This window comes from Thunnus maccoyii, chromosome 16 (assembly GCF_910596095.1).
Source record: "Thunnus maccoyii chromosome 16, fThuMac1.1, whole genome shotgun sequence".
Classification (NCBI taxonomy): domain Eukaryota; kingdom Metazoa; phylum Chordata; class Actinopteri; order Scombriformes; family Scombridae; genus Thunnus; species Thunnus maccoyii.
This window is the reverse complement of record NC_056548.1, coordinates 14,017,926-14,030,635: the sequence shown is the minus strand read 5'-3', so window position 1 is coordinate 14,030,635 and position 12,710 is coordinate 14,017,926. Positions and strand designations below refer to the sequence as shown.

The following is a 12,710-nucleotide window of genomic DNA, read 5'->3' as shown; positions in this document are numbered from 1 at the left end:
TGAGGTGGAAGGAAGGACAAAGCGAAAACAAAAGACTTTCCTTGGAATAGTCCTGCCATTTGTCCAGATGCCAAACTCAGCTGACTCAGATTGAAAACATACGTAAACTCGCTAGATTGTATCACAGTTTCCATGGAGATGAGATCAGACAGCTGGCAGACAGGACGAAATTGGTCTGGTAGCTTTTCACTGTGGTGCCAAACAGAAAGATGGACAGAGAATAAGAGTCCTGCTGTTACCGCAGGGAGTTGACAGAGGGAGTCAGCGCGCCGTGCTGCAGCCGAGCGCTAATCTGATTTTAGATGCCAGGATGTGAGTCAAAGGACAGAGCCGTTTCCTGATGCCTCGTGTTGCTATGGTAACAGTAGAATGTGTCAAAAGTGGTCCTTAGGGCTGGACAACGTGTGTGTGTGTGTGTGTGTGTGTATTTGTGAGTATGTGGAAAGTGTAATCATGTTTTTGTTGATTCTAAAAAAAGATAAAAACAGTACAAATAAATACAGAAGTTATGTTTTCCACTTCATCAGCATGAGCATACCCACATTCACATGCACATACAGTACACAAACATGGAAAGACGTTGTGGACACGGCGCACCTTTTCATGTGTGTGTTAGATGACATTTTATAAAAAGGTTGCTGCAATCTGAAATCTTGTCGACAAGGCAGACAGTGGCGACATTATTTCTGAGCTGAAAAGCTGCCAGGGGAGGAAGGAGGCTGCTGAGAAAGATTTTAAAACCCCTCCGAATCTAACTGTGCTGTGCTGAGCTGCCTACACGTTTCATGTACTTGCTGAAATTGTGATAGGATGGGAACTGCAAAAAGGACTATTTTTGGTATAGTGAAACTGAAATGGAGCTATGGCTAAAAGTTCAGTCAGGAAGACTCTCTTTGCATGTGTAAGCCTGTAGTTTTATTTCTCATACCCTCATGCATCGTTGCATCTCTCACACACTCATAATTTCCTTTGCTGTCGACTGAGCTATCACCTGTTCACATCAGCTGGTCACATCTATCCAATAGCACGGCGACACACATCCGTTGTCGGCTTATCATGGTGTGGCTGTCTTTTTAAATAGGTTTGTCTCCCTCTCTCTGCCGTAGTGCTTTCATGCAGCCGTTATACGCAGCCCACCACATTCCCCGTCACCTCCAGTCTTTCGCAGATTCATCAGTTCATCAACCTCATCAGCCTTTATCAGTCTCAGCGGAAGTCATCAGCCATCACTACCACCAGTGTTTGGACTCCATGGGGGGATTTATCTTGCTGCTGCTCAGGACTGATGTCCCTCGATTACATAAATCTCCCCGTAGAGTCTAAGCGCCAAAGACTTTTGACAAGACTGATTATCAATATCATCTGCACAATAGACAATTATCTTTACTTCATTCACTTATCTCCTCTGATTGAACTATATTAATGATTATATCAGTTTATGGTGTTGTGTTTATTTGAATTTACTATTTCATTGCCTTCTTCATAGGAATTGAGAGTCTGTCCCAATACCCACACGTGCAGTATTTGCAAGTAGTCAAGTGCCTTCTTGTGTGATGTCACGTAACTGATGTTTAGTAACTGCCAACAGTTGCTAAATGCTTGTTAAGACAGCGAACGTATGGAGGTTTATCAGCGTTCACTGGGACAGGCTGGATTAATGCAAATGCCATGTAAGTAGCCTAAGTACAGCTTAGCCAAGCTGCTGGTTTTACTTAATTTCCACGTGATGAACAAATAAGTAGGATAAACCATACATTATTACAGTTGCAATTAGATGAGATCAGGAGGTGAATTAGTAATACAATTATGAATACATATAAAAGTTATCACTAGGATCCTTCGTTACTGTTGATTACTCTGCGAAATTCTAAGTAAGTTCCTAACAGTTCCTTGATTTCAGACAGAGGTAGACAAAAGCAGACTTCTCATTTCTAGCCCACGACTGGCAATTTTATCAGCTAAAATGACAACTGTCACTGGCAGATTTCATCAGCTATACAGCTTTATAGAATAGCTAGCTCTAATTATGCTAACATTAGCTCCATGGGTTGGTTGAAAATGCATCTCCAGCTGACTTTTTCACATTTCAGACATATTTTAAAATGACAATCTTGTAAAAGGGGTATTAAATATTCCCTTTGATGGCTACGTACATGACGTTGTGCTAGGCTTGAAGACTGAGGTTAAAATCTGTGTCCATGACATGTAACACAAGCACACAGTTTAATCCATTCCTTACACCTTTTCTTTTGTGGTTTTTGGTTTTGGAAAGGCCAAAACAAAAAGACTCCAAACTCTCTAAATTTGGAGGATTGCTCCGACCACATTGACATAAGCTTCAGCATTTTCAGAAATCAAAAGATTGACAGGCTTGCCGTGCCTAGTTACAGTTGCTTAGATACGATTGTACAATTGCCTTTCAGGGAGGGGTTTAGCAAACAGTCAATTTACATTTTGCGAATTCATAAAAAAAACACAAAAAACCCGAGACACATATTGGCATTGATGCGTATTTCCTTAGAGATGTCGGAATGCAGCAAGTAGAGGTTATATATGGAGCTAAAATTATAGCAATATTATTTTCAAATGTGTGTGGATAGTTAAGCACCCTTGATATTGACAGATAGTGGCCAGCAATGTGTATTTGATTTATGGATTTTAGGATGATTTTTCTTCTTCTTCTTTTTTTTTTTGCTGCCTGACCATGCCCACGGGCACAGTGTCACTGCAGCAGGAAATTCAATGTAGGCAACCATTTCACACAGAAAGATTTTAAAATGTCAGTCAATTCATAATGACATTATAAAAAGGTACATCATAGCAGTCTTATATAACAATGCATCTGTGATCAAGCAAATTAGATCTGTTCCTGCCTCACAGACAAAAGCCTGCAGGAAAAGTCAAGAATAAAACAGTGGTGATTCAACAATGTCCACCCCAATTCCTTTGTCCTAATTGCTTCCTAGACACATAACCTTTTCAATAACATCCCACTGAGGAGCGTGAAATGACTTCCTGTTTGTATGAGGACGAACGGCTCAAATAGAGACTTTATAATTAGATTTTTTTATATCTTCATTATACACTGTTTCCACAGTGTGCTCATTGTGTGCATGTATGAGTGTAATGTACAAGCTTGTTGAACCTGTAATTGAGTACTGACCAGGTCCAAGCTTGGCTACTGCACACAGCAAGTCGTAGTTGATGACAGGTGTAGCATCTTCGCTCTGGCTCCAGCCCACAGGTGGTGAGGCAGGCGGTGAAATCAGAAACTGTTTGACGGGCTGAGGAGGGGCCAGGTATGACTTGTCGATGTTCTCGTCGCCGTTCTGGACCTGTCGGAGGGAAGATGACAAAATGATAACCTCCTGTCTCCATCACTCAGGACCAAGCACCGGACCTTGGGGCATCATAGCTGCCCCCCTCCCTTACACTGATCTGTCTATGTTTAAATCGCCAATCAAAACTCACCTTTTCAGATCTGCTTTTAATTTTGTTATTAGTGATGTGTGTTAAATTTTTAGTGTGTTTTCTATACTATATGTTTTTAGTGTATGATATATGCTTTTAGTATGTCGTTTTTCTATGATTATTTTAACTGTAAAAGTGTCTTTGAGTACCCTGAAAAGTGCTCTATAAATAAAATGTATTATTATTATTGTAGCACTTTAAAGAAGAGATGAAAGAGATAGAAAGAGGGTGAGACTGTTAGATTCCTCTCAGAGAATTATTCATGCTGATATACTTGCCAAAGTTTCTCTTTCACTTTATTACATGTGATTCGGATTCTTAAGCACATTAGTTTTGCAGTCACAGCTTCAGTCTTTTAGTCTCAAATTGCATGCTCTGTCCCATGAGGGGATTTTGGCATTTTGATAGCTGCCAATTGCCACAATTACAATACCTACATGTGGCATCTGTCTGAGCTGTAAAATCCTTAATCCTCTTATATCAAAGTACTGAGAGGTACAGCAGGGGTCATGACTGGTGTTATATTTGTGATAAAAGCATCAATTAGAATTTGACTCATGATCTCCCAAGGAGCTGAATTTTATGATTTGCAGGCCAAATGACATTTAGGCTAATATAAAAATGGCTATATTTTTCTTTAATCTCGGTTATATATACCATTTGTTATGACATCATTTTGATGACTACATTTCAGTGGGTAGTTAGGACCTCCTACACATTTTTAATATGTAAACAACTGGAAGTCAAACTTCAATCAAACTTTTAATTGAAATTACTGGACTCCTTTTCATCCCCAAACGACAAAATCCACACTCACTCTCTTATTCTTGTGGAAGTGAAATAATATACAGTACCAGTCAAAGTTAGGACACAGTTTTTCATTCAAGAGAATGGGAAAGTGTGTCCAAACTTTTGACTGGTACTGTACATATTTTCATAATAAATGCATCACGGTGCTGAAGATATAAACTCTTCTTATTTATCAGCGTTTGCACTGGAAAGACTTTACTTTTTCTGTTCCTTTCTTCCCCGCAGGCAACGTACACACGCACATAAACACACAGCTACTGTTTTCATGAGTTCAATCACATGACTGATGGGTTTTGACAGGAGGGTTGGTGGGTTGAGGAGGCGGTCAGGTGTGGCGTAGACAGCATCACTATAAAAGAGTTTTCTGTCACTGTTCTGCAAGTGTATTTGTGTGTGAGTGTACGTTAGACTGAATGGCGCACTATGGCATAACTTTCCATGTAAATAAACAATGTTCCTCCTTACATAGTCCATATCAAAGAACCTTAACTGACACTTACTTGGGCAAAGTAGAGCTTGAGCTTCTTTCCGTTGAACTCGGACTCATGCAGCTCGATGCGAGCGCGGGCAGCAGCTTCTGGGGTGCTGAAGTTGATCCGGATTCTCCGGAAGCTTTTGAACATCTGGAAAGTCGTCTGTTCATCGTAGATCCTAAACAATGCCTCAAACCTCTCCTGTAGAGGAAAAAAAAAACATATACAGTATATACATATATAAATACAATGTGTGCAAATGTGATGAGGTGCATTTCAAGTTGTTGTTCAGCACTTTCTTGACGTGTGCGTTGACATTCTAGATATATATCTACAAAGCACAAAGGTGACATCTTCAAATGTCTCACCCCCAAGATGTTTATTCACAATGATATAAAATAGAAAAAAGCAGCAAATCCCCACATTTAAGAAGCTGGAACCAGCAAAATTGGCTTTTTTTCCTTGATAAATTATCTAAACTATTCATTGTTATTGATTAATTGTCTGTTTATCATCTAATCATTTAACCAACTAATTGTTTCAGCAGTGGCTACACAGAGGACTGGTTACCTTCCAATAAAACGTCCCCTGGAGCAGCTCAGTCAACGCCATCTTCTATTTGTTTATTTATCATGTACAGTAATTGTGAAATTGTATTAATTGTTCTCAAAGAATAATTTGTGTAAACGTCCGACACAAACTATGCCATCTAAGCATTATTTTCCACTATTTATTGAAGAGAAGAGACATTTCCAGGGTTTGAGTTATTCAGCAACACCTCTGTCTGAGGAGCAGACGTGACTCTAACTGCGCTGCCCCCATTTCATTTGCTATTGAGTTAATTGGGAAATTAGATTTCCACCTTCCTGTCATTATCCTGCAATCTTCTCTGATGCTGCCTGTCTCTCACTCTTCTGTTCTCGCTCCATGTCCCTGTTATTATTTTTTATATATATAATTCTCTCCTTTCTCTGATTACTTCCCCCTCCTCCTCGTTCACCGCACTTTGTCTTTACTCATATAATATGTTCCTGCACCCCCTATGTTTTTTACTCAGTCCTCTCCATGGGCACCAAATTGGCCTCCTCAGCTGTGAACTCAATCAAGCAGCTCAGTAGGAGGGCTAAAGGAAAAAGGAAAAAGGCCGCTGGGAGAGTTGGTTTCTGAGTAATCAGTAGCACTATTCTTTGTCACCTAGCCGACCATCATCCGTGACGATGAAACAAGAGTCTTCTTTCCAAGAATCAAGATGGATGGCGGACTGAATGTGCCATTCTGATGAGAGGAGATTGTCATGAATGGGACGACTTGATTCAGACTGCTTTGAGTTTTGCAGGCCCTTCCCAAGGGTGCAGGGCTCATTGACAAGGTGACGCACAATGATTGAACTGTCAACATGCCCTTTTAAGAACTTCACTGAACCAAAAGAAAACGTTTGAGGCCAAATGTGCGACGTCCAATTACGAGAGTCCATATGTGTGCAGGCGGCGGCATCGATATCAGTATGACTATGGCATCAGCCTGTGGTTGTATGACTGCATGGCAGTTGTCTAAATATATTCTTTTCACTTCCAGGCAGTGGGAGACAGAAGACTGAAATACTCCCACAGCGCTTCCCTTGTTGAGCTGACACAGCACCTCTCACCAGGATGGAAGGGGTGCCTGTTACCTGAAGGAACACAGGCTGCATGTTGGCTGTGAGATCTGCCTCTGCACATTAGTGACAGCTTACTGATGGGAGACACCAGCTATCTGTAAACTCAGCACACAGAGATGAATACCGTAGTTCTGCCTACAGTGTGTGTCCTGTTAGTCCTGCGTCCTGGTGAATCCCTGCAAACTGTAGCACATATACTTCATAGTCTTATCTTTTTGACATGTTGAGATTCAAAATATCTTTATCATTTGACATCTGTGACAGAATTGAATACCGTACATCACAAAGCAATACACTGCAAAGCTTTGGGTGTGCTTCTCACATGGACTAAGGTGAATATCTTATCGTAATGTGAAGGTGAATGTGGAAGGAAGCTGCTGGCTGAAATAAACAATTATTGTCATTATCTCTCAATAATCTGCCAGTTATTCTCCATTAAGCATTAATAGTTTGATCCACAAAATACCAACAGTCACCTCCCAAAGCCCCTCCCCCCCAAAAAATATCCAATTTACTATAATGACAATAAAAAGCAGAAAATCATCACATTGGAGTAGCAGGAATAATCACCTATTTGTGGTGTTTTTGCTTAGAGTATGACTTTAAAGATGAATAGATAATCAAAATAGTTTGATTTTTCTGGACAAATTCCTAGATTAAATGACTAATCATTTCATTCTGCTTCCCTTTATGTAATTTCAGGACATGAAAAGATAAGTACTACTGCGCAGCGAGCACTAAATGTATAAAAAGTCAATATGTTAGAATCTAGATGTATATTATTATACTGAGCATCATCTGCACTTTTTAACACCTAAAAATTACAAATTATTTCACAATTGACAAAGAAATAAAATCCACACAGATAACACTCGACATTTTATAATAATGAATCTAACTATCACTATTCTGCAGGCCTTGATGAATCCCCCAGTTGTTATTATGAGACAGTGAATATGCTCTAAAATACAGCTTGTTCTCTGCATCTCTGCGGAGAAATCACACCATCACTCCGTCTGACACATGCAGAGCTGTTAATGATTCAGCAAGCTGTGAACCACAGTTATGCTGCAGTGTGGTGTACACTGTGCTAGGATAATTTGCATTTTTTAAAATAAGCAGATTAACAGTTTTACTCATAATCCTCCCATTCCCTTCTTGTTTTACTTCCCCTTCTTCTCCCCCGTGTGCGTGCATCTGGTCTTCTCTCGCTAAACGCCTCGGGGGTTGCTGGCTAAACTTGAGAGCTGACTTCACATCCAGGCTCAGTGATACCATTTTTAGTCAGGTTTCTAGTTCGCCATACAAGGTGCATTCTAAAAGGAGAGGCAAGGAAAAAGAGGTCGACTCAGGAATGTGTGAATATCTTTCTGCGTTTGGGGAGAATTACCAACTAACTTAGCAATTAGAACGCAACAGTCCCAAAAAAGCCAGAGGAGAGGGAAGAGGGTGAGTCACCACGATGAGGGCAGCCAAGTGTTAAGTGTGCTCATTTAAAATTGATTCTCTCAAGCCACAGACTACAGAACCAACTGCATAATAGTAGATAACCAAATACCTTCCTTCCTTTAATTGTGTATAAACAGCAGAAGAAGCAATGTATCAAAATAGTGAATCAAGGGTTCACTCCTCCTTATAGGGAATAAAAATCTGAATATCTCAGCCTCATAGGTATTAACATAGTTTTTGATCATTCTTTTTAACATCTGTCTCTTGTAAGTTCCAAAATTAATGGAAATAAAATAGAAAATCACGGAGGAGCCCTTTAATTACAGTCCTTTTTTTTATGGGTTTGTTTTTATCAGGTTTCCTAGTGTTTCATGCCCATGAAACCAGGACACATCCTGCAGCAAAATTGTTTATAAATGGCTTTCACATGGGCAAAGCTAGTTTTTATGTGACCCAACAAGGCATATTTTCTTATTTTTGTTCTTTCTAAAACAGTGTTGTTGTTTAAATGTGGATTTTTTGGCAACTGGGAGGCATCACAACAAGCTGTAAGCACGGCATCAACATCTTATCACCTTATAAAGTCGATATGGTGAACATGTTAGCAAACAGTTTGTACACATCCAACAGATCCCACCCGATGAATGCTAGTCCAATACTCACTCTGCTTTTAGCCCTGAGAGAAATTTCTGGCTGGGAAGCTGCTTAATACTCACTACGTTCACTGGCTAGTTGGCAACTGATGTCTGCCGTTTGGTGCCGGCAGGTAGCCTATAGTAGAGCTGCATACATCAGTACTTTTTCACGGGAAACAGCTGCCTTTTAAGAAATTTTGGAAAGCTAAGAAATGCAGCTTCTGTGTGGAAGCATAATATGAAACTGCCAAAACTGTCTGTGTATATTTCTTAATAATTTCTGAAATAAAATGATGTGTTCTAGCAGACATCAGAGGGTTATGTAACACCATTACTGTCAAACTACTACATTTAATTTGACCGCATTTTACAGTAATCAGCTATTGTTTGTTTGCAAACTCTCTTGATTTGGGTTTGATTGTAATTAGCTTGAGAACAACAACAAGGCACTTGTTTGCCCTGTCTGCACAGCCCACTTAAGCCCTTATTCAAACCGTGAATTTTCCATGAGCCTTAGCCAGCCACTATGACTCACATGTCATGAAACTCCATGTGTGATAACTGATAAGGTAGTCTTTCACATAAACACACACACACAAACATACACAAACATACACACACATACACAGCGGGTACTTCCTTAACCTAAATTGATGTTTTGGCATGAAGAGAAATGTGGGAAAGCTCCAAGATCATGTTCCATAATAGCATGCGCTGTTTGTTTTTAACCCTGCACGCGGACTATGATACACCCACGGCGGATTGGTGTATAATAAGTGAGCGTGCTGATCACTAATTTATGTGGTCTCTATGAGCGGACATCCTGAGGGAATGAGAGGAGGAAGAGGAGGGGGAACGAGGAAGAGGAGAGGGGTGTTGAGTTACGCACGGCTGAAAAGTGGCCTACTCATCTGCCATCGCAATGTTCCCTGCAGTGACCCATTCCCTTTGTTCTCTATATGCGCCTGTGTGTGTGTGTGTGTGTGTGTGTGTGAGAGAAAGAGAGACTTAGCAAGTGAGTAAGCATGTGTGTGATGTAGACAATGTGTTCAGGATTCTTCGCTGTGTTTCCACAATTAGTTAGCTGTTATTTCTGTAGGTACCCAACACGCATACAGTACACACACACATATGCACGCAAAGAGGGCATGTTGGCATGGTAAAATAATGTGACAAGTGGTACCATTAGTATCTAAGCACAACTAAAAGACGACTGTTCGTCTGCCGGCACAGATGGGCTGGTTTTAACCGCACAAAACACACGTGTACGCAGCTTGATGCAGCACCTGCTACTGTATTTGCAGTGAGTGAGAGCTGTAAGACAACAGGTGAGCGCAGGGTGAGAACAGCGTGTTCTTGTTTTTCATTCTCAATGAGGCAGATGACAACATCTATTGAAGAAGCGAAGAGTTATCTTACTGGCTAGGTTACAGAGAACTAGAGAAAACCCATATTTCCTCGAAGAACAAATAAGGAAATAACAAAAATTTGGAAAGCTAATGTGTTTCTCCTAACATCGCTGTCATGTTTCCCTCTCACATGAAGTAAAAGTCTGTGTTTTACTCACAGGTTTTGTTAATCTAGAAATCTAGATGATGTGTGTTTGTGTGAAGGAGGAGGTGTTAAGTCACAGTTCTCAAATAGCCAATGACATGCCTTGATTGAAACAGCAAGTGCTGTCATTGTTGACCACATGTTTCTCCATGTCACCTTTACGTAACAGACAGGGTGTACTTCAACAGGTTGAATTCCCTTCCTTTCCTGTCACAGAATGTCTCTTTACCTTCAGCTCTGCTGTAGCACAACTGACCAAGAAATCCAGGAAGATGGTAAAAGCATGAAGGAAAAGTTTAAAAAGTAATACAGAAGGAAATAAGGTCATGTTGTATGGAAATATGCTACAATTTAGGTTAACATTTTCAGACTTTACAGATTTTCTTCTGTTTCTTTTTAAGGAACAAATGTGATAAAACAAAAACTGATCCCCAGTTTACAGTAAACAAAGTCCTCTTGATAGTTTCTTTTACAGTTTTGCACTTCAAATTGTATTTTCAATGTCAAATTTTCGCCCAGTTTTTTTATTATGTAGTATGAATCCTTTCTATAATGTTTATATACATATATATATAGAAGGAAGTGAAATAAATCAGATTTCGAGTGCTAACATTCCTTCAGGTTACTGTCGTAGCAAAGCCCGTATGTCCAGGGGGGAAACAGGAAGGACAGGTGGACAAAGAAAACAAGATACATACAAGAGGCCCAACAAAGAGACTGAAAGCACAATAAAAAAAAAAAAATCCAATGTGGAGCGATGTAACGTTTGCTAGTGAACCGCAGCCACTCCACTGGTGTCTGCGGGGCCATCCTTCAGCAGATTGCCTCTTGGGTAATGAGGCAGTTATGTTCCTGACGGTAATGGAAAGGCTGTCATCACGGTGGCAACAGGACATGACTGTGGGCATGACTCACATTCAGCAGCACAGCGCAGAGCCAGCTAGTGGTCCTAACACACAATCATCTGAACAAAAGATCAGTCAGCTTAGGGATGAGGCGCGGGTTTATTGGGTGATGTCAACGAGGTTTCGTCTGGGGCGAAGTCTGGTGGCACAACAATAAACAGCGGTGATTGACAGGAGAGTGCAGAGGCACCTGGGGACAGGAGGGGTAATAAAGCTGAGCAATGAAAATATATGTCCATGTATCATACCCTCCAGGTAATGAATAGGTCAAGTGGCGGAATTAGGTGTAACCCTGTGACAGACAAGTGTGACTTAAGTGTTTTCCTTATGTAAAGGCAGGATTATGTTTCTTCAATGTGTAGGGATCACTGAAAATTAACAGAGCTGCAGGTCCATCCTGTTCTGTTAGCACGGTAAACACGAAGATGGATAAACATCCATTTGCACGCACAGAAACAGACTCCGACTACGATGGCAGCGAAACGTCTGCGCAAATACTAGATTATGAACGTATCCTCAGCAAACTGTGATGTTCAAAAAAAAAAAGCTCCTGCATGCTGTCGACTTTCATTGTTGTCACTGTCAGCTCGTCGTGCGCTTGAAGAAGTTAAATAAGGTTCACATATTCAGCTGTTTGTTCTCTGTCATTGGTGAGAAGTCACATTGGCGAGGAGTCACACTGGCTGCGACACATCACCCCTTCCCATCATCCCTTTGGATGGCCATTTTCCTAAAACATGCACTAAACACACAGAGATAAGTACAAAAATCGCCCCAATTTTCATTTAAAAATGCTTACCATTACACTGCTGGGATTCAGTTTAACAGAGATAGAGCAGCATGTAGAGATCTAATATAGATTACTGCATAATAGGAAGTGAGAAATGCTGAACTGAAAAAAATATGTCCATTAATACATCAACGGCAAATTAATCTGCAACTATTTTGATAAGTGATTCATGATATTAGTCATTTTGTAAGCCACAATTTCCACATTTCCTTTCAATTTAAAGAAGTCAACATGTGCTCTTTCTGACATTTTATGGACAAAATGACTAATCAATTTATCAGGAAATCAGCAGATTAATCAATATTGAAAATGATTGCAGCCCTGATTAAGTCCTTACAACCATGTATTTCCTTTGTAGAAATCTGCAGTTATAGCATTTAAATTCACTGAGTCAGAGTGTCCTATTTTCATCTGGTTTTTCATTTAAGCTGGTACAGTATTTAAATAAGACTGGCTCTCCCATACCAAAGTCCACTACTGTAATCCATAAACTAGTTCAATTTTATGTTGAATTACACCATTTTGCATTTCGGATCAAAATGAAAAGATTACAAGAACCTAATTGGGACGTAAAGAAGGGTTATTCAGTGTTTTTTTTTTTTCCCCTTTGGCAAATCACTCATCTTTCTCTGCGACACGTGCGTGGGTTTAGCACAGTCTAATCCAGACCCCTGTGCTTGAATGGGATTTGGGTGAAAACCAACAAACTAGGCCACGGAGCCTCGGGATGAGTCAAGGACAGTGCTAACTACTAAAAATAGATAGATCACGTTGGAATAATTAAGAAAATTCATATCTTAAGTGTGTGAACCATCATTTTTAATTACCGTCCTCCCTGAAGGGGCCAAACTGGAACCAGTCTAATGAGGTCGAACGGGAGAGGCAGATTGTAAAGATAACAGACGGAGCTGGATGAAAAATCTCATACCTGCATGCCTGTCTGTTCCAGCACATTTTTGCTTATCA

At 40.3% G+C, this 12,710-nt stretch overlaps 1 protein-coding gene across 2 annotated transcripts in view; it reads right to left on the bottom strand.

Annotated features, from left to right (window-relative positions):
- Positions 1-12,710, bottom strand: part of rcan3 (regulator of calcineurin 3) — a 42,759-nt gene that overhangs the window by 4,865 nt on the left and 25,184 nt on the right. For both annotated transcript variants that reach the window (XM_042387969.1, XM_042387970.1), the window contains 2 exons: positions 4,782-4,955; positions 3,164-3,335 (listed from right to left, as the gene is read on the bottom strand). In XM_042387969.1, coding sequence (XP_042243903.1) covers positions 3,164-3,335; positions 4,782-4,955 — 346 coding nt within the window. The remainder of the gene's footprint in view (positions 1-3,163; positions 3,336-4,781; positions 4,956-12,710) is intronic.